At 43.7% G+C, this 21,778-nt stretch overlaps 2 protein-coding genes across 5 annotated transcripts in view; one reads left to right on the forward strand and one right to left on the reverse strand.

Annotated features, from left to right (window-relative positions):
- Positions 1-16,007, reverse strand: part of LOC147203359 (prostaglandin reductase 3-like) — a 28,058-nt gene extending 12,051 nt beyond the window's left edge. For 3 of the 4 annotated variants that reach the window (XR_015101116.1, XR_015101115.1, XR_015101114.1), the window contains exon 1: positions 15,336-15,480. Coding sequence is in view for 1 of the 4 variants with exons in the window: in XM_086112870.1 (XP_085968996.1) it covers positions 12,593-13,523; positions 15,336-15,625 (1,221 nt within the window). In the remaining 3 variants the exon portion in view is untranslated. Of the gene's footprint in view, positions 1-12,472; positions 13,524-15,335 lie in introns of those variants that run through there. The other variant, XM_086112870.1, reaches the window with a different exon arrangement.
- A 169-nt stretch (positions 16,008-16,176) lies between these two features.
- tshz1 (teashirt zinc finger homeobox 1) overlaps positions 16,177-21,778 on the forward strand; it is a 43,172-nt gene continuing 37,570 nt past the window's right edge. The window contains exons 1-2 of the mRNA XM_086112869.1: positions 16,177-16,923; positions 17,117-17,656. Coding sequence (XP_085968995.1) covers positions 17,617-17,656 — 40 coding nt within the window. The 5' untranslated portion in view covers positions 16,177-16,923; positions 17,117-17,616. The remainder of the gene's footprint in view (positions 16,924-17,116; positions 17,657-21,778) is intronic.

Below are 21,778 nucleotides of genomic sequence, written 5' to 3' on the forward strand. Positions count from 1 at the left end.
TTTTTTTTTCTCTTGCGTTAACACCTCACCCTGAGTTCAGACAGAGTTAGTCCTTTGATACGGGCTGAACGGAGGTTTTGTAAGGCCTGCTGCTGTCTTGCGCCGGACAAATTACAAGACCACATGGGTGTTCAACTTAAAAGGCTGTCCTGCAATAACAAACTATTCTGTTGTAAAATAACCATAATGATCTGCTCTTTTGGTCTCCTCGCAGTTACCAGTAAAAAGGGAAATGACTTTTGGCGAGTGAGCTAAAGATAGTAGATCAAGATTTAAGGCCACCTTGAGCAAAGGCAACAAGGCTGACAGGGAAAAAAAACAATTAGGTGATCACGGTGGTGAAATCTTGTGGATGCACAAGTTGACGTGACACTGGCAACCTCGCCAGGCGGTGTTGTCGCAGCCAATGGGGGGCAGAGGACACAACTGAGAGTAATGGCTGCTCCATGTCATCAACCTCACACCGATAACAACACACTGCCATGTTTCCTCCGCTCTCTTTTTCTCACTTTTAATTCCTTCTGTTTGTTTGTTTGTCGACCTTGCAGTGTCAGCTGACCTCCCTCCATCCAGGGCCACGAAGAGAGGAGGGGGACGCTGACATTTCTTCACAGAGAAGAAAAAACAAACACAGCATATACAAAATGGCTCCCACCCCCTCCCCTTGGATACGTTGACTCCAAAATATGCATGTGACTGTCCCGATGGTTCTGTCCTGCCATTGCCAAAGAGGTGTCACGGTATTGTGACAACTTCAGCAACTACAGAGGCGATGGGTGACCCACGGCCGACAGAGGGGATGGGTGGGGGTTGTGCTGCATCCCCCCACCTGCCCTGGAACCTGACAGATGTCATATACCTCCTCCATGGGTACCTTCTGTTTCCTGTTCACCTTTCTCCATCCTGCAGCGTTAGGGCTCCTGTCGCTACCTCGTCAAAGTGTGCGCACACACACATAAACACACAAAGAGCAAGGAGGGACACTCTTAAACCACCGTGGGGTTTGAGTTGTTGCTATGTTTGGGTTGACAATTATAACATTATCCGCAGAGAATATTTCCAACTCAGATTAACATCTTGAGTGCGCAGCTGCACCGCCATATCTTTCCAGGCAGTGTGTTTGTGATAAAAGCCCAACATTGGCTTGATGCTTCGATTTCATTCAGTTCATCTGTTTGCACGGAATCGTTTTATTTATTTATGTGTTTAAATACTTGTTTTAATAGACAGTCTTGCGTCTGTGCTCTCTGGCATTCATACCGCCTTCTCAAGGGTCGTTTCCTGTTATTTACCAAAGGATTTTTTTTTTTTTTTTTGCTGAGAACAGTTGGTATTTTAGTCTTAGCACACCCCACTCAAAACCTGTTTGCACAGATTTTCCCATCATCCTTCAGACCATTTTGACAGAAACACTTCAAAAATATGAGATTCTGCCTGTCTTATATCAAACATGTCGCCTACCCACTCTTTGAATAACAAGTCCAACATAGCAAAAAGGCTCATGATATTAGATTTCCATAAAGCTTCCGCTGGCTGCCTCCTTGCAGACATTGTGCATCATCCACTCCAAATGCTCTCCTCGATGGAAATGTGCAGACTAAATCAGATCATGGCGCTAGATAATGTTCACTTCTCACTCTGAAACACTGACACGGGTACGAGGCAAAGGGGATCCTGTGACTAAACCATCAGTCATGCTGACGTTTGGCACGAGTGATGGATATTCTAATTTCCATTTTCTATACAGGTTCAAAGGATGGATGACGATTACTGGTTGGCAAGGTTATTTCAACTAAACAAAGGAAGAGGCCTCCAGCATCACTGCAAAGCAAGGAAAGTTACTTTGCTGAGCTTTGATAATTACACCTCACATTTGGGACTTGATTCAAAATAAATGAGTACCTACGAAGTAAACATCAGCAGTAGGCAAAGGTGTTGCTAACGCAACAATTGCCTTTGTTCCGAGGGGACCTATGACAGGTTCGACAGTCACTTCTATGACGGGCCTTGACACCCTCACCTCATTTTCACACAACCTGTTTCTCACATTTTGTCATTGGCACCACCGCTATAATTATTTCTTTACTTTCACTGTGCTTCAAACTGCATAGACCACACTTTATTTACAACAGCATCCTCCTCAGGCCAACTCCTCCAACACTTTATCCGTCAAACTCTTCAAAGACGACGTCGGGCCAGTGATGTGTTTGATGAAATCCTCTGACATATCAGCGCTGCGGGCTGGCTTGTTTCGCTCCCCACAAGTTTGAACTTTTTTTTTCTTCTTTCTCTGCTTGATACCAATTTCATATTGGTGATCATAACTCTTGCCAGCGCTGAGGATAAGGTACACGCAGTATTTCTACTACACTGTATGGTCAAATGTGTTGTCATGACACATTCATCTCTTGTGCGGACACGAGAATCACAAATTTAATGCTGAGCTATGATCACATCTGTCAGAAAATTATTTATTGACCAGTATGGTTATCATTGTGCACGTTCTTTTCAGTGGTGTGCAACTACGTTGTGTCATTCACTGAGAGGTGACTGTAATATTTGTTTCCCTCTTTTACAAACCCCAATTCCAGTGAAGCTGGGACGTTCTGTAGACGTCAACAAAAAACAGAATACAAAGATTTACAAATCCTTTTCAACCTATATTCACTTAAATATACAACAAAGGCAAGACATTTAATTATGAAACTGATGAACGTTATGATTTTCTTTTTTTTCCAAACATTTGTGAAGTGAGGACACGAACTTGTTGAAGCTTTGTTTGTCGAATTCCTTCTTGATGGATACAACTTCAGTTTTGCACCACACATTTTCGATGGGAGACAGGTCAGGACTGCTGGCCGAACCGTCGATTACTTGCACTACTGCTACTACTACTTGTTACTAAGTCACGCTGTTGTAACATAGGCAGAATGTGGCTTGGAATCATTTTGCTGGAATAAGCAGGGACATGCCTGAAAAAGAAAAAAAAAACCCCTTGCTTGAAAGGCAGCTCCAAAACCCGTATGTACCTTTTAGTATTCATGGTGCCTTCACAGAAGTGCAAGTTATCCATGCCATGGCCATGAACATTCTAGACTCGTCAGACCACAGCACACTTTGCATCAGTCCATCTCAGATGAGCTCAGGCCCAGAGAAGACAGCTGCGTTTCTGGTTATTGTTGATTTACCGTATGGCTTTGGATTTGTATGGTAGAGTTTTAACTTTTTATATTTGTAAGACGTAGCAGCGAACTCTGTGTGATCTGACAATGGTTCTCTGAGGTCTTCCTAAGCCCACAGGACAATACTTATTTATGGCTGGAAACTGCACTCAGCTCCTTTGCCGGACAACAGACACGAAGCTTTTCCTTTTTGACTTTGAGTTCATCCATTCACAGCTGACACTAGACAAGAGCATTCATAAAGCATCCAGTAGTTGAGACTTTTCATAAGACTGAGATCTCTCTTGCACCTCTGTCCTTCTGCCTCTGTGTCACGATCACACTTTTATCTCTCACTCTCCATTCATCCCCCCACCTCCTGTGTCCAACGCTGTCCACCCAGCCATCTGTCATGTAATGTTTATGAGCCCTTTTGCTTTTGTGTCTTGATGACCACTGTCACAGAGAGATACCCATTACCGATGCGGCCTGATGAACGATGTTACCCAGACACGTAGCTGACACCCCTGTGTCCTTGGCCGCAGAGAACGCCGTCTGTCTAGTCTTTTTGGCCAGTAAAGAATGAGGACAGGGGCACCTAGGGGAACGACTGAGGACCTGTCCGTTATCCTGTCAACAGGATGCTCATATTTCTCTCTTCTTCCCAGAACCGTTTCTCATTTCCTCCTCATCCGGCCAATGGAACTCTCGGGCCGGTCATCAAGACAACAATGACAATGCCGTCATTAATCGTAAAGGTGTTGTATGGTGCCCTTACAGCTCACCTTAATACATATCTACATCTCCACAGATGCAGTTAGGGACGGAGACCCCCTCCAGAGGCTACTACAAGGGTTAACATACTGTAGGTATGACAATGATGAATGTGGTGTGCGATTTCATCTGTCAAATTGAATTGTTTGTGTGTACTGTATCTTTATGCAGGCTACACAGCCACTAAAAGCAAGTTTTAATCACACTGCATGGGTGTTATGATTCATTCAACATGCAGTTGTATGATATTATTAAACCAGTGTTTAAACCAAGCGCACTTGGCAGCGACCACCCAAGCATCCTTGGTCTTCTATTTTTGAAATTAATAGGTTGAGACACACAATGTGCATGTTTTATTTGAAAACTTTTATCACATTGAATTGACTATATAGTATTAAATTACCTCTGTCTCGCTCGCTATTAAATACTTTGTATATTGTTAAAGCTATTCATCCATCCATCCATTATCTGATCTACTTATCCTCACCAGGGTCGGATGTGTAGGAGCCAATCCAAGCTGACTTTGGACAATAGGTGGTGACCAGCCAGTCGCAGGGTACCATGCATGTTTTTGGAATGTGGAAGGAAACCAGAGTACCCGGAGAAAACCCACGCAGGCACGGGAAGAACATGCGAACTCCAAAGGAAAGGCCGGAGCCAAAATCGAACCCTGAACATCTGCACTGTGAGATGGATGTCACCCACCGTGCCGCCCCTTCGTTAAAGCTATATATAAGTACATTGGTTTGATTGATTGGTTGATTGTTTTCTGCTGTTGCTCAGCCACAGCGAGGTGTTGTCTGCACAGTACAATTATCCATCTATCTATTTTCTATTCCACTTGTCCTCGTTAGAGGTGTGGTTGATCTGGAGCGCAGCAAACGTTTAGTGAGTAAATGGCTACACCCTGAACTGTTAGCCCTCTCATCACAGGGCACATAGAGAAAACAAGCATTCACACTCGCATTCTCACCTATGGACGATTTAGGGACAGGGGTACTCACATACCAATTTTTAAAGGGCCACAAAGATTTTTTTTCAATGATGCAGTAATACTGTAAAATTCAAATTCAAAAGTCCTTTTCATTGAGAACTATAAGAAAAATGGGCCATAAAATAAGACGCAATTTCAGTTTTGATATATTATACTGAGTAGCTGAAGTTTGCCTAATTTTACCTGTCATTTCCTGCTTTTCTTTGCATTCAAACAAAAGTGTTTATCACTTCAATCATTCATCCCTCTATTCATGAATCTGTGAAGAGCTTCTTGTGCTTACCCAAAATCCACGCCACTCTGTGCCGCTAATGCTTTTTGTTGTTGTGTCACAGATGTGACAAGAATCTTGCTTGCGGGTTGATACACTGCAAATCAGCCAGTGTTAAAAGTTCAGGGACAGCGTTAAAAACAGAATGCTGGTGTTGGAACACCACGTACTGCGATTGGCTGGCAACCAGTTCAAGGTATACCCCGCCTACTGCCCGAAGATAGCTGGGATAGGCTCCAGCACGCCCGCAACCCTTGAGAGGATAAGCGGATTAGAAGATGGATGGATGGATGGAACACCACTCAGTGATAAAATAACCTGTGTAGTCAGTCCATCCATCCATTTTCTAATCCGCTTATCCTCACGAGGGTTGCGGGCGTGCTGGAACCTATCCCAGCTGTTTTCGGGCAGTAGGCAGGGCACACCCTGAACTATTTTATCATGTGTAGTCTCGGATGTAATTACTGATTTGTTGTAAAAATGCGGTGGTCACCTGGCTTTGACCCTGCTTGGTGTCTATTTGAAATTGAAACCACGTCCTTAAGTAATGATTGAAGTTGACTGGTTAGAGTCAAGACAATTTTCTTCAGCATTATGTTCCTTGTCACTTGCAAGATGGAATCAAACTATCCTAGGGTATGCAACACACTCACAAAGCCTCATAACTTGGTTCCCACATGAGTTTTCGGTTTCTATTAGTTTAAAACAGATTGGCCGATAGCGTTACAAGTTACTGTATTTTGTGTGACGTTACGTGGCCACATTGGCTACACAGCCAGTCGGGCTAATTAATATCCCAACCTCATGTCCATTTCCCGAAGGCCTACATAGCCAAATGAGGAAACCCGAGATGTTCGTGCCCACTCAGTACTCACATAAGTTTGTGCGCTCTTGTCTTCCGGATTGAGGAAAGAGTGTGACAATTCCATGGCCATAAGTAATGCGGACATTAGCTTTTCATACACTTTGATACAATCAAATACTGCACCTTCAAGGACACTTAGCTTTTTAATTCATCTTATTTACATGTTGCATTTTGGAGAACAGGCATATTGATTGCCAAGCAGCTGACAAATGACACTCTTTAGACCAGGGGTGCCCAAACTTTTTGGACCGAAGATCTACTTTTCGATCAACTAACCTCCCGGGATCTACCCTTACCGGCACGCGCGCGCACACACGCACACGCACACGCACGCCATGATGAGAAACAGCCTGAAACTGATGCATGTGATGCACTTTTACAGCCTGTTAACTATCGTAGCTCACACGGACCGTTTTAAAGTGCTTCCCTGGGCCCTCCTAGATTCCTATTCTTTGGCCGTGCCCTCGGTGAATTGTACACGAAGCAAACTGAATGAGAATAATGACGATAAAAGATAGAGCGCAACAGCTCTGATCACAAGCTGCAATTGCAGACCGTTGAGCGCGAACAACTTCCGGTGACGTAATCATGCGCCACCGTAAATTCAAGATTTACCTGCTTTATTTTTTAAATATTTATTTGTGAAAATGAGACTGATAGGATGATTAGGGTGCAGCGTACATTAACACAAAAAAATGTATTACTCACATGTACAAAGACACACAAATGGTTGTTTGTTTTTTTTCTCCTCGACACTCCTCGGATCTACTTGGGACCTGTCTTAGATCTACCGGTAGATCAGGATCGACTTAATGGGCACCCCTGCTTTAGACTGTATGGAGTCAGCTGCGCTACTCGCCAGTCCACAAAAAAATTAACATCCTATGGCATTTGATTTGCAGTGTCAGATGATTTCAGTGCATTTATCTTCATCACTGCGTTTTTTTAGTCGAATAGCACATAAAACACATTGCTCTGGTGCTTGCCGTAGGTAAAATGAATGCACATTTTTCGGTCTATTTTTCTTTGAGTTGCCTTATTTTAACCGTCTACTTTTATTTTAGCAACTGACTTGGAATACAGTATATGCCATTTTCATGCAATGTCGACTCATACAGATGGCAAAGTGTCAACAATATGCCAATTACACGAAAGGTTAAGGTTAAGAACTGCAAACACAGCAGTACACTGGGAGTCACACACTAACCTGTTATCTGTGTAGAGTTGCATGGATGCTAGTCCCGGTACACACGTGCTGACCCATCCAAATCACATAGCGAAGGAAAAAAGGCGCTTCCACTCTACCCTTGGTTTTTACTGCGCTTACTTCGTGTGCAGCCTGACTCAGCCCTTTGGCATTGCACCATTGTGCCATGGAGCAACAGCCACACAATTAAAGGGTTGGTCGACGATGAAGTGTAGTGTGAAAAGGCCTTAACAAGTTGGGGGGGGCCACAAAGAGCCAGCTGGTGGACCGGATGTGGCCTGGGGGCCGCCTATTGGGGGCAAGTGATTTAGAGTCATCAATTCGCTGAAGAAATGTGTTTTTGGAATGTGCGAGGAAGCCAAAGAAAACCTACGTAAGCACGGGGAGAACAAGCAAGCTCCAGACAGGAAGCCACAGCCCAGGTTCGAAGCCCAACCCCAGAAGTGAGGCAGATGTGCTAACCACTTGTACACCATGTCATCCAGCCTAATGATTATATATATATTCTTTTATTCTTATTATTTTGCGCATGTAAATACTTGATTTCTACATTTTTACTTCTTCCCTCCAAACTTTGCTGCTGTACATTGCAAATTTCTCCATTGTGAGATAATAAAGGGTTTCTTATCGTAATATCACAAGTTCTTTCTGTGTTTATGAAGAGCTGCACTGTGGTGGGGTGAACTTTGTAATTTTGGCCATAGTGATAATTGTCATGATTTGGTTTGGGACCAACAGGTGGCACTGTAGGGCTCCCCCTGCAACTGCACACCTGTTGGTCGTTATGTAATGATGAGTTGTATAAAAGGACTCCCGCCCTCATTGTTGCTGTTGGCTACTGTCATGTTTTTTGTTATTGAGAGTTTTTAGTTTCTGCAATGGTTTTGTTACTTTGGATTCGTTTTATTCTTAGGACTTTGTTTTGGTTTTAGTTTTCTCTGTTTTAATACAATTTGTCAAGTACACCCTGCTCCTCCCTCCTGCCTGCTTTTTGGGGTCCTCCACCACCTTGCAACGTGACAATAATAATCCATCCATCCATTTTCCAATCCACTTTATCCTCACAAGGGTCATGGGGGGTGCTGGAGCCTTTCCCAGCTGTCTTCAGGCAGTAGGCGGGGGACTCCCTGAACCGGTTGCTAGCCAAATCGCAGGGCACACACAGACAAACAACAATTCGCACACCAAGGAATAATTTAGACGAGTGTTCTATTAATTTTGGAATGTGGGAGAGAACCCACGCAGAAAAAAAACATGCAAACTCCACACCGGGAAGCCAGAGCCAGAATCGAACCCTGCACCTCTGCAGTGTGAGTTTGACGCGCTTACCACTGTACCACCGGGCTGCCCAGTGTAAAAATCGAATGCACAGTCAATAAATTCAGTAGTTCATCTGGGTCTGCAAGCAAAATGTTGCGGATTTTTCATTTCCATGTACCATCCTGTCCACAAACGCTCTCTGTAATCACTTACCAGTTTTTGTGTTGTCCTCTTAACTAACCAACTAACTCTAGTCCCATGGGAGGTGGGAATGAAAAAAAAAGACTGTAACCTCTAAACTCAGTCAATGCTTGGCAAATGTAACCATTCTTATGATAAGGATGAACTTTCCACATTAAGAGGCCTTTCGAAACGTGGAAGTCTTCACATCATCTTAGTTCATCAGCGACATGCTCTGTGAACATCTTCACTGGCCACAGATGAATTCTTAAACATATTACATTGATAATTATGTCTCATAAATGCCACTTGTGTGAAGGCTGCCATTTGTCCAGGAACGATGTGTGTCTTTTTATGTTATTTATTTATTTTGGGGTTGACGTTTTGCTTTTTGTTTCTTCTCTGTATGGCAGCAAATGCGCCCCAACTCCAAGCGAGCCCCGTCTGCCTCCGCCTCCTCCTATCAACCACCCCAATCACTGACAAAGTCTCTGGCCCTGAACTACTCCATCAGCGAGACAGGTTTATGGATGACACCTTCATTGGAATTAATCAGAGGGACTTGATTAATAACGTTATTTCGCCCCTTCATTAAGACTTACACAAGTGGTGCTGCCACATATTATAATTTATATCCCACTGCATTCTGGCGCTGATGATGGACAGAGGAACAGACATATTGCCATTTGCTCACAGACATGTGGGAGTGCATGGAAGGGAAAAAAAAGGAGTGGGTATGAGAGCGTGTGCATGTGGAGAACATGCATGGCCCCAATAAACATATTCCCAATCACTCTGTCATGCACAACTCAACAGCTTTTGCAGAGTTTAATAAATGATTTTAATTGGCTGAAGAGGAGAAAGGAGGCTCACATATTCCATTTTGTCTCCCTTCCTGTCTCTGTCACACACGTGCATGCACACCCCTGAATGAAGCCATCTCTTTACCTTTACTCACAGTTCCTGGGTCTGCTGTGGCTAATTAGTTGAGTGGGGTTTTAGGTTTGGTAATTAGACAGAGGCACGACTGACGGGGGCTCTGGGAGTTGGGGAGTTAAGGGTGTCTGACTGACTTGCAGGGAAAGAAACTGGACTGTCTGGCAGCGTCCCTTAGGCATCTGGCGGTCCGCACAACAGCGATGATGTCTTTGTTTCGTGCCACATGTCTCAGCCAGCAGAAACCGGAGGTAAAAAAAAAAAAAGAATAATAATCCTAATGAGAAAGAGAAAGACCATCTTGTTTTAGGATTAGGCAATAACACCTGGAATGGTACATTTTACAAGAATTTATTAATCCGTCTTGTCTAGGTGTAAGACGACATTTTAGATACCAGCAAATTGCTTCGATATAAAATAAATGCTTCAAACATTTTCTGTTTTGATAAACCCCATGATTGAGTTCATCTTACATTTATGTTGGTGTAGATTACACAAGTGTTTCCGATCGTGTTCCCGTGTTCTTCTCCAACTGTTACCCAAATTATAAAACATGCAGTCCTGCAGGGACGATGCAAGTTGTAAATTACTGGAAACTATTCATCTATCCCTCCATTTTCTATACTGCTTAGCCTGCTTCACAGTCATGGGGAGCTGGAGCCGATCCCAGCTCACGTTGGGGTAAAGGTGGACTACATCCTGGAATGGTCACCAATTAGTCACAGGGACACTGCGAGTCAACCATTCATACCGCTGTTTTAGGGCAGAATCGTCATACCTCCAAAATCATTACTTTTTAGGAGGTCAAAAGGCATCTTTGTTCAACTATTAACGTTGGATCGTTGAAGAGAGCAAGCCACTTTCAACAATTTCATATATACAGTATATATATATATATATATATATATATATATATATATACATATAGAGAGAGAGAGAGAGAATCTGTCAAGTACATGATAAAAAATAGTTAGGGTCACTAATTATTGTGAAATAAAGTGAACCATAATTCCCATTGGATTGTTCAACTTTCTTCCTTCTGTAGGGCCGTTGTCCTTTGATACTGAAATAAATACATTTAAAATCACCCACTCTCATGTTTATCAACAAAGGTTTTTCACTAGAACTGTAGCGAACGTTTTTATTTTCTTAAAAATGTTTTGTCAATTTTTGTATGAGTTCTTAAGCTCGGTGCGAATGAACTCTTTTATGGGCAGTAGCACTGCATTTAAAAGCGAGAGAAGCAGTTCGCTCCTGGAATTAATAAACACAGTTGAACCATTGTACAAAAAAGTCCCACAAAAAGGACTTTTGCAGTCTTTAATGTCTTGTTTGCTCCCAACAGTTCCAGGTTGCTTCCCTATGTAGCCGGTAAAGAAGCCTTTGTCTGCAACACAATCCAATTAAATAAAGAGTGTTGTCTCTCCAAGTTCCTGTGTTCTCTAATTGGGGCTGTGACTGCTCACTAATCAGCCGAGGTACAGGTGGGCCCTGGAGGACGCAGAGACAAGGCTTCTCCTGTTAATTGAAGAGATGCTAAACTTGGCCTCCTCATTGCCATGCAACATAGATGCAAACAGCAGTCAAGCATGCTAAATTTATCTCAACATCCATGTGCATCATCTCACCTCTCACCTTTTGTGTCGCTGTTTTTTTCCCCATTCCATAATGCTGAAGCAACAGGGGTGTTACAGAGGTGATTGTGATAATTAAATGATCACCCGTTTGCGCTTTTGATCAACTTATCCGGTTTCATGTCCGACTTAATTACAGCCTTTACCCCAGTTAGTAAAGGACAACTGTGAATTGATAACACACATACCTGCGTAAATGCTCTTAGACCGGCAGCAAAGAGCAACAGCAATGACGAATTCGAATTGACCAGTTTCCCCCCAATTTGCGCCACAGAGCTGAAGCAAATGTGGCTGGCCGTGGCCGTGGCTTCCTGTCCCATCTGGTGAAGTTTGCCACCGCGCATGCTGGGTCACAACTGAAAAGTATATCACACTGGGTGGTTGTACTGTGAGTGGCCACCCGGATGAGGAAATAACGTGCCCACAGTATATTAAGGCAACAGCCATCTCTGCCAGTATTTATTTCCTTTTATTTTAAACACTCTCTCTCTTTTTTAATGCTGGGAAACTTTTTGGAGGCTTTTTAAAACTCTCCGGGTGTAACCTCATTACATTTGAAAATATGAAACTTTTATGCACAATTAATTCCCCTCAGGAATGTTTGAATGGCTGACTGCTACAAAGCACTGGAATGACAATAAATGTCAAGGGGCAAGTAGGGCACAGTAACTCACGAAAAAAATGTTTGTTTTTCTTTTCGCAGTACGAACAGCAATTTTACATCTGACTGCTAGTTAACTGGACACATTTTTTATTATGTGCAGCTTTGGGGCATATGAAGGCAAAGATTGATTGTTCGGATTGTGTTTCTGTCAGCTAACACACAGGCAATAAGATATCAGGCGCACCTGGAGCAGTATTCACTTTTGACATATCCACGTAAGCCCCTAAAAGACAAACAATGAAGTCTATAAAACATTTATGGTAGACGAAGTGCCGGAGAGCGCTAAAAGCAAGCAGAGTGAGGCATCTGGTCTGCAATGAGTGAAAATGGGGAAGAACATTAAACACCGTGTTCATTTTGCAGCGGCACCTGTAATCGAGGTTCAATTTACATACGCGGGGAAGATTTCGAAATCCATCCTAAATTCTTTTTCCTGATATGAAATTATGATTGTGCAAAGTGAAAGTAAACGAATCAAACTGTTCTTGCTTTTTGTAGTTACAAAGTTGACTATGCATCACAAACATTTTGCATAGCTGATCTGTTTATTTAGCAAAATAGCCATTGCCAGTCGTTCTCGATTCATGCCATATTTGCATCGTTGATGATTTCCAAGGGAAAGCAGAATTTCTTTGGCGCAAATCATTTACAGTTTACTGCTGGAATTAGAGGGAGGTAGCACTTCGACCACAACCTTGCCGAGGTTCTTTCCTGCATACATGTAGTCCACGGCTCGGAAGACGGACTCCAAGCCAACAAACCTCCCTTCTTGAGCCAAATCCCCATAATCCACCTTGCACATAAGCTTGCCCGTGGCAAACATCTGCATCATCTGAGTCAGAGCCTCCTTGTAGTCGCTGATGAAGTGAGGAAGGAAGAAACCTCGAATGCTTGCTGACTTCTGCAGAAGCTTGACAGGTAAAGTTGCCCCTCTGAACTGTGGGATTCCTGACGCCGACTGGTAACCTGAGATGAAGCCAATGACTATTAGTCTGCCTTTTTTAGCCAAACAGTTCACTGCCAATTCTAAAGTGCTGCCCCCGACTGATTCATAAACCACGTCAATGCCTTCTGGGTACTCTGTCTTCAGGGTCTTGGCCAAATCCTCCGCTTTGTAGTTAATTGGCCTGTCGCAGCCAATCGACTTCAGGAAACCCGCTTTCTCATTGGACGAACAGGTCCCGATCACGTGACAGCCCGCCTGTTTGGCAAACTGCACCGCAAACTGTCCCGTTCCTCCCGCAGCCGCGGTGACCAGAACAGTCTCGCCTTTGGCCAGGTCGCCCAGACGCTTCAAGGCGATGTAGGCGGTTGCGCCGCTGACCAGCAGGGTGAGGAACTCGGGCTTCGCCGAAGGGACGGGCACACTTTCCTTGGCGGGAACCACGCTGTACTCAGCAAAGGCGCCGCTGTTGAAGTAAGCCACAGTGTCCCCGACGGTGAAGCGGGAGCTGGCGCTGAGGCCGAGGCCAACAACCTCACCGATACCCTCAAAACCAGCGTCGAAGGGAGGTTTCACCGTCGGGTCGTAACGGCCTGCTGAATAATTAATATCAGAGGCGTTGATCCCCACAAAACTGAAAGAGAGTGGAAACACACACACACACACACACACACATTTGAAATGAAATATGAGACATGAAACGGTTAACACGATGATCCATCTCAAGATATATCGACGCGTGGATTTGTTCTGGAAATGATCTGCTTTTCCTCTTGAAAAGAGCAGCAAGCTCCACTGACAGCAAGTGCTTATATCACACAACACAATGCATGATATCATGATTCATTGCCTTCAGACACCCATAACAGACTGTACTTTGAAAACCATACGTACAGTCGGTGCTTCAGCACAAGGGTGACTGTTTTCATCATCGGCAACATGATGGAAAGAAACATGTAAGATGGAGGAAGTGAATAAATAAACTGTCTTTCCTGTCTTACCGATCAACATTTGGGTCTCATCGCAGCGCGTGTAATGCTTCTGTACGCTCGCGAGGGGTCAAAGTGATTGAGTAACTTGATTGCAAATTAAAAATAAAATTGTTGCGGCAGATAAAACTGAAAATGCACAGGTGACATGGGGTCAAATACGCAGTCAGATGTGACATTGACATTTCAGTCTATTTAAAGACAAGCTTAATGATACGTCTTTAATCATGCTCTCGTGGCTACGTCGTCAACTATAATTTGATACTCTTTTCTTAAACACAGACTACACGTGAAAACACTACATTTAAAAGTAAAATTAATCCGCTCCTTTTGAAGTAAAAAGCTAAAGTTGGCATCACTATCACGCTATCAGTTCAATTTGGGGGTGAACTGCAAGATTTAATCCAACGCAGAATTGTGGGCAAGAATTCTGACAAAGGTGAAAATGTATTTTTTTTTTAAATGGAGAAATGATACACTTCCATTGATTGTCTCACGTTTTATGTGCAAATGTTTTTTAATGTGTGCGTGCATAATTATCAGACAAGTCATGGACTTACAGTATCAATATTTCTGTGATGATGATAATACTGGATTCTAACTCATGAAAGATGATAACCAGTGGACAAACAATTGCTGAAAAAGTCTGAATGTGCTTTTGACTCCTCCTCGCTCCTTTTGCTGAAATAAAAACATCCGAGATCCACAACTGTGATACTGCCATGACCAACCATCGCAAAGTACCCGACGGTCAAAGGTCTTCGTTTACCAGCAAATAATCACAATACTGTAGGCTATAATGTGATCTTCACTCAGACCAGTGCAAAACTACATTTTATTGAGCCGTAAATGCCACAACATAAAACCTAAGCAGACTGTGAAAGGTGTATTTAGCACAATACCTCAGGTCAAGCATGCAGATCTTATAAAAACATAGGGAATTTTTTTGTTTTCTGTTGGATTTAAATCTTAAAAGTCTCTTATGTGTCTTTGGAACTGGATTGTGAGGAAATGCGTTTCCATTGCCTGGAGGCACAGTGACCAGCACTCTGCTCCTTTGAATAGGTAAAAAGACAGTGCTGCGTCTCCTCCATCATCACATCTGTTGGAACCAGTGGCCCCCCCATGACTTTGTGTTTGCAGGTTGGTGACGTATACAGACATGAAGACCGAGAGAGAGAGAGGAGGGAGAGAGAGAGGGACATGCCGAGATGGATTGATAGACAAATGCAGAGAGGGCGGAACTTGGAATTACAGTACAGCTCTTATTCCTCACGTATTTTGCCATCTTGTGATGTGGATGATTGCTGCTTCTGGTGGACATGGCTGAAACGAGGCAAGTAAGGCTAACCCCTTTTCTTTTATTTACAACTTGTAAACGCGTCATAATAATACGCACGTAGTGAGATAACACCATTGTGGTCTGTATTTAATGCGTGCAGAAATTAAGAACTTACCGATTTCTGACGAGCAAGTCCGCGTCTGCGGGTGTCGGAACCGGAACAGTTTGCACCGAGGCGGCTTCTCTAAATTTGGGGCTCAGCTTGTTTACGACCACCTTTTTCATGCGGCTCGCTATGGAGGATCCTTTAAAATCAATGAAGTGCGCCGAGTAGGACATGTCGATGATGGGGCGCCTCGGAACCGGAAAAAGTCCAGAAAGTGAGTCGGTGCCTCTCAGTCTCGAACTGACGAGTGAAAACAAAAACGCCTTCGGAGCACTTTTCGCCCACATCGGACCGGACATTGCCCCCGAAATGCGACAAAGTTCACGGGCAACTTGAGGTGACGTTAGCCAGCAAGAGGCTCGTCCCCGGCGCGTACTACACAGGCCCGGCCCCGTTCAAACGAGGCCATTATGTCTTCGAAACGAGCACAAACAAGACGGCGCCGCGTAGCTCGACTCTTGTTTGCATACGCAAAGCGGATCCGTCCATACGCGGAATGTTAAACACAAAACGTTTGGCTGCGGCGAAGCCTCGGAGAAGAGAAGCACAGCAGCGACCCACACACGCTAGTCGGCGTCGCTGGAGTCCCTCCCCTTTCCTCTTCTTCCCGGACACGACACTCACTTCCTTGTAAGGTGAAACAAATCAATCCTCGGTTCCCAACACGTCCACACCTCCGTTTCCTCACAAAAAAATAACAACAGCGTGACTCACGTGTTCTCATTCAGCAGCCGAATAATATCAAACACACGAAAGAGAACGCACCGCGTTACACGTCAATCGACGTGTTTAAAAAAAAGAGCTGTGTTGCATTCACGGGTGTACACCTGTAACCCCGGTTTACAGATCTAATTGGATAGGCAGATGTTAGCATTTTAACAGGGTCTGCAATTCAACCCCGTTTTAATGGCAGTCGTGGAACACATTTCACGGACTGACCCGCCAACTCAAGCTTGGTCGCTGCCGTACTTTTGTTTTTGATAAGTATGACGTGGACGTAGCGGTAATATTTCAATGTGCCTCAATGTTCTTGTTTGTGTGCTTGTAATGGCTACATGAGAATCTGCTGGGCTGCTATTGTCGGGTTTCTTTTTTACAGCAAAGCCGGGGAGAGGGAGGGAGAGCGAGAGAGCAAAGGAGAGGAGCGAGAGAGAGTTGGTTGGGTAAGGGGACAAGACAATTAAAAAGATTGACAGGTAGCCTCCTCTGTCAGGGGTGACGCTCGTGGAGAAGGGGAGGAGTAAAAATGCAGCAGGAAAAGCCACTCGATGCGTCTGTCTATCAGTTGAGACTGTCTGAAACAGCTTCTGGATCCGTCGTGTTTCAATTTGGACTTTTTTTTTTAGGAGGGGAAAAGAGCTCGGATCTGTCGCCGGAGTTGCCCCCTCCCTCGTTTGTCCCCTCGTTCTTTTAAGAGACAAAACGTGTTAGTAGTCCATGTCGATCTGATGTGTTGTTGGCGAAAGCTTTGGATGCGTCTTGCTCGCCTCTCAAGTGATTCCTTCCTTCTCATCGCATCAAACAGCCAACCCCCCAAAATGCGACTCTGTCCTCGAGATGCAACGAGATGATCCTTTGCGCCACTCCTAGAGCGTAGGTAAGAGAGCAAGACAAACGGCGTGTTTATCTGTTTTGTTCACACCGAAAGAAAAGTGTTGAACGGGAGGGAGGGGAAAAGTCTCCGCCGGACTAGTGAGGCTGGATCCGGGCGGGCTGAGGTGGCGTAGTGGTGACGGAACTGACATTAACCCATCTAATGCCTGCATGTCTTTTATCTCCTTCTCTTTTAGGGTACTGGTTTCGGAAGAAACCGAAAGGGCTCGCGTCTAATCAAGAAGTGTCCGTGGCGTTCACTTCGGACTTATTTGTGTTGTTTATTTATTGTTTTAGTTTTGTAGTGTGCGAAAAGTGCAGCAAACTATCACTCCATTCAGACATTGAAGATTGGGGATTTTTTTTTTTCATCAAGCCGAAGTGAAACTTTGGGTTTCGAGCTTTTTGCTCCACGTTACAACCCGGCCACGAAGGACGATGAAGGACGATGATATTTGATGGACATGAAGGTCTCCCGAGCTTGCTCCACTCCGTTCGTAATTTTTGAGCTCCACGCCGCTGGAGCCGATCCAACTATTACGCCTAAACATATCTGCCAGTGTGAAAAAGAAGACTGACATTTTCAGCTCCGAGATCAAAACGCTGTCCCACCCAAAAGGGATGATTCTTCACCAGTGACAATCTTGAGTTCTTTGTCATTTCTGCATGAGAAACGCCGTGGAGGCTGACGGTCACTATGCCGAGGAGAAAGCAGCAAGAGCCGCGCCGATCAGCAGGTATAACCCGCCCGCCTCTTCTTCACCACCATTTCAAACCTCTCACACCAAACACTAATTCTTTTAAATTCACTCATGCAGTCTCTTTATTTAACATTGCATCATTTTTTTTTGGTATTGCTGCATGCTAAAATCACACACTTTAACTCTTAAATAACATTCATTTTATGTCACCCCGACTTGTGTTATATGTTTACAATTGCAGAAATACAGTTTGTGTACATTGATCCATTTTGATCGTAATCCATTGGCTGTGTTATAGGGATGAAAAACTTAACAGAATGTTTCCGTTTTGGGGGGGATAAGAGGAAGCTTTTGAGGCCCAAAAGTGAGTCATGATGAGTGAGAATGAAAGGGGTAGTAAACTGGTGAGAGACGTTTTTTATTCTTTTTTTTTGTTGTTGTTATTTTATTAGAGAGGTGCCATCCTTGATTTGACGAGTGATTGATCGCCTGTCACATGGTTCTCTCTGATCTGTTCATTCCTGATGAACTTCAATAAATCTCTCTGTAATGTCAGGCATGCTTTGTCAGGTTTAACACTCAACATTTCTGTTGTCAAGTATCAGAAAAAGATACGACCGGAAAATTGATTTTGAGGGAGCAAAGTAAAATTTAAAAGAAAGAATGGCGTGCATGCTGTGTGGTTAATTGTAAAAAAAAATAAAAAATGCACCTAAAAAAAACATGTCACATCTGATATAGTAATTTTCTTTAGTAAGAAATGTTGGGGCTTTCTTTTGATACTCCCATCCAAAATTCACCTTACATCCTTCCCAAGACTCAGTGTAGTATCGGAATCGATATCCAGTGCTGAAGGGGAGTCTAATATTTACTGTGTGGCCAGCTGATCAACCCAAGTGTTGGCAGAGGGCTGACACCGTTGACTTCTAGTGGTTTGGATCTGGACTCCCCCCATTTTCCCTCTCTCGTCTCCCTGCAGCCTTTAAACAAATGTAAATGAGTGACAGGGGTTTCTACCTCTGTGCTAATGAGGCGGCCCCTTTGAAGTTAGGCATTAACAACCGGAGTGAACAAAAGACAGTTACAGAATTTTAAAGAGATTCTGAAATATGAGGTGCAAAGCGGGTCGAAGAGGAGGGCCAGCCGCCGAAGACTTTGAACTCGGCAGGTTTTATCTTTTTAAGCGTAGAGCTGCTGCTGGTGATGTTGAGGAGGATGAGATGATGTGGAGGAGTAGAAAACGTGCAACCGGTGCTCACAGTCGACTTATTTCTGTCTGCCTTTCGAGCAAAGCCGCGTTCACGTGAATCCAGACGCAGGCTATGAGGGAAAAGGCTCAGATCTAGATTTTCAGGTAGACTTTTCCTCTCGAGTGTATGCGTGTGTGTTGGGGCTTTGGTTATTTCAATAAAATACCCCCTCTGGAAAAGGTCACCCTTGTTGGAATCAGAGTGACTCTCATTAGCCCTCTGCATGAAAACATGACATCTCTTTGACCCCTCCATCCCCAACGCTCCCTCCCTCTCATATCACACACCCCATTGATCCATCACATTGTCCACTGAGTGCCATCATCTGTTGTAATGGTCCTTCACAACTTGGCATACAGGATGCTTTCTATTCTCCCGACAGCTCTATGGTTGTACAAAGTACCACCCGTTCACTCTGCCATGATCCAAATCGCACCAAATAATTCATACACACACACACATGCGCGTGCACACACACACACAGCAGAGTTAAGGAGCAAATACTGTAGTGACCTGTGGCTACCCACAGCAAGGAGAGCATTTTTATGGAGACATAAATCCGAACGAAACGTTAAGAAAGAAATGTCAGTGTATACTCAGCAACGTATGAACTCTTAAGAGTAGGTGTTTTTTTTCCAAGTTCAGAAGTCCAAAGTTTTGAATGTGTTTATTGCCGGTATTAAGTTGTTTTTATTATGGTGTACATTCGTTTGCAAGGTTGTCAAATTGTGCACATCATGTCACTCTTGTAAAAACGGGTATATTCTGGACTCCCCTAATGTTCACCTAATTTTACAGTGAATTATTTTTTTATTATCCTCCTTTAATATGTTTAGAAAACAATTTCATTAAGATTTGAAATAGCGGATGTTTTTTTTTTCTCCTCCCAAATGGCCGGACATTTTTGTATAGCCACTAAAATGGACATAACTAGATGATGGTGTTTTCTCATTATTGTTTTTGTTTCAAAATAACTAATACACAAACCTTGTGAAATCAAAAAGTCTATCAATAAGTCTGGAGGCAATTAAAAAAAAGGCGTCTATTCATTTCCTTCTTTGTTTGCCATTTTCAAATTTATAGACTTTTATCATTGTACGACTTTATTGATGAAGGCAGGCCGAAAAAAAAGATTGATGCTGGATTTTTACTGAGGTTAATATTCACTTTAAAAGGACGAAGATGAGTAGGAGAAACATATTCTATTTTTTATTTCTGTGGCTCAGGATGGTAATTATAAGTTTATGTGTGTGTGTGTGTGCGTGTACATCCAGAGGAGGGGGGGAAAGGGGGTAAGGTTGCTATACCCGTCAGCTTCATTAGAGAGAGCCCTAATTATCCGTGCAACTGATGGATTTGTGACAGGCCCTAACGATTAATGCTGACAAATTCAGTAAGGTGTCAAGTCCGCAGCTGCCTTGATGTAATCAAGCTGATATTATACAGTCCCCGTAGCCCCTAGTGCAGCACCAACTCAATTTGCCTGCGCAGGTGACAAATGGACTTTGCTCCCTGACTAATCACGTCAGGAGACAATGCCAGTTAATGACCTTTAGTAAGCCCTCGCCACCCTCACCGCCACCCCTCTTATAACCTTGAAATAAGCAAGTCGAAGCGGCTTCGGTGCACCACATCCTCTTTTGACTTGTTTTCTTTTACATGATTTCATTTCAAAGACATTTTTTGTGAGTAAAAGTGGAATGAAAAAAAAAGTGAGCGGGTGTTGCATTTCCAACTGTCGTTGGTTTTTGTTTTAGTATTAATGACCACTTCTTGTGCTTTGATGTAAAAGCTTCCTGTAAACCCTTTTTAAAATAAGCCGTTCCGTAGACGTGTTGATACTTTTGCGCATGTCGCGGTCCTTGAATTAAATCACAGCCACATCACAGCATTTTGGCTGTGTGAAAGTTAAAACCAAATACCCCCCCCCCCAAAAAAAAACCCCAAAAAAACAACCGATGCTGCTCCTCCGTTCTTTCGCTGCCTTGCTGAAGGCCTCCAGTTTATTCCCAGCAGGAGGCTCGCTGTGCCCAGGGATGAATGATTATGCATGCTCGGCGTAGCTAAGATTACACAGCGACCTTTGTGCTCTTACTTGATGATGTTGTTGTGTGATATTCTCCCTGAAATCAACAGTATGCTCCCCCTCCCACCTTTCTGTCTACACCACCGTCCCGAGGTGTGTGTGATTGTTCCTTTTCGACAAAGTGGGCTTTCGCTTCAGTTATATTGAAAACTTGGTTTTAGCAAAATTCACATGTGACATAAAGGCTGAAATGACGACTCCACAACTCAAAAGATAAAATCAAAGGTTAAAATCGTTGGTTTGTGAAATAGAGAGTGTAAACTAATCCATTTCAAGAGTGTAACAGTGTTAGAGAGAGTGTATCTTTGTACAGACTGGTGTTAGTTTTCCTGGAATGAATAACTTGAACGGGTGTAATGGTAACCAAACCGTGTTAGTCATCCTCTGCAGGAGGTCCTGTTTTCAGAGACCCCCGCACCCCCCACGCCCACCACACACACACACCTCTTCTTTTTTTCGTTCCCCTACCAGAGCACAAAAACAAATCTCAGTAGAGTACCTCCACATATTCATCACCTATGACTGTCAAATCGGTTCACTCTGCACAATCGGGGGAGCTGGAAAATGCATTGATCCACAGGATGCCACTTGATTTCCTTGCTGCAGTTGTACTGTTGGTGTTCGAGGCATTCACTCATTGTCTGTGTGTGCGCGCGCGCGCGTGTGTGTGTGTGTGTGTATATGTGCAAATTCGGGCTCAACTCGAGGTTACCGTAGTCGGAGCAGCATTCCTGTAAGCAGGTGGCATTCATTGGCCTCATCGATAGCCATTTTTCCTCTTGGGCCACCTCACAAATAAGTCGTTTAATTTGCATGTGAGGC

This window comes from Hippocampus guttulatus, chromosome 6, assembly GCF_054856545.1.
Source record: "Hippocampus guttulatus isolate MCC_2025c chromosome 6, RoL_Hgut_1.0, whole genome shotgun sequence".
In the NCBI taxonomy this organism is placed as follows: domain Eukaryota; kingdom Metazoa; phylum Chordata; class Actinopteri; order Syngnathiformes; family Syngnathidae; genus Hippocampus; species Hippocampus guttulatus.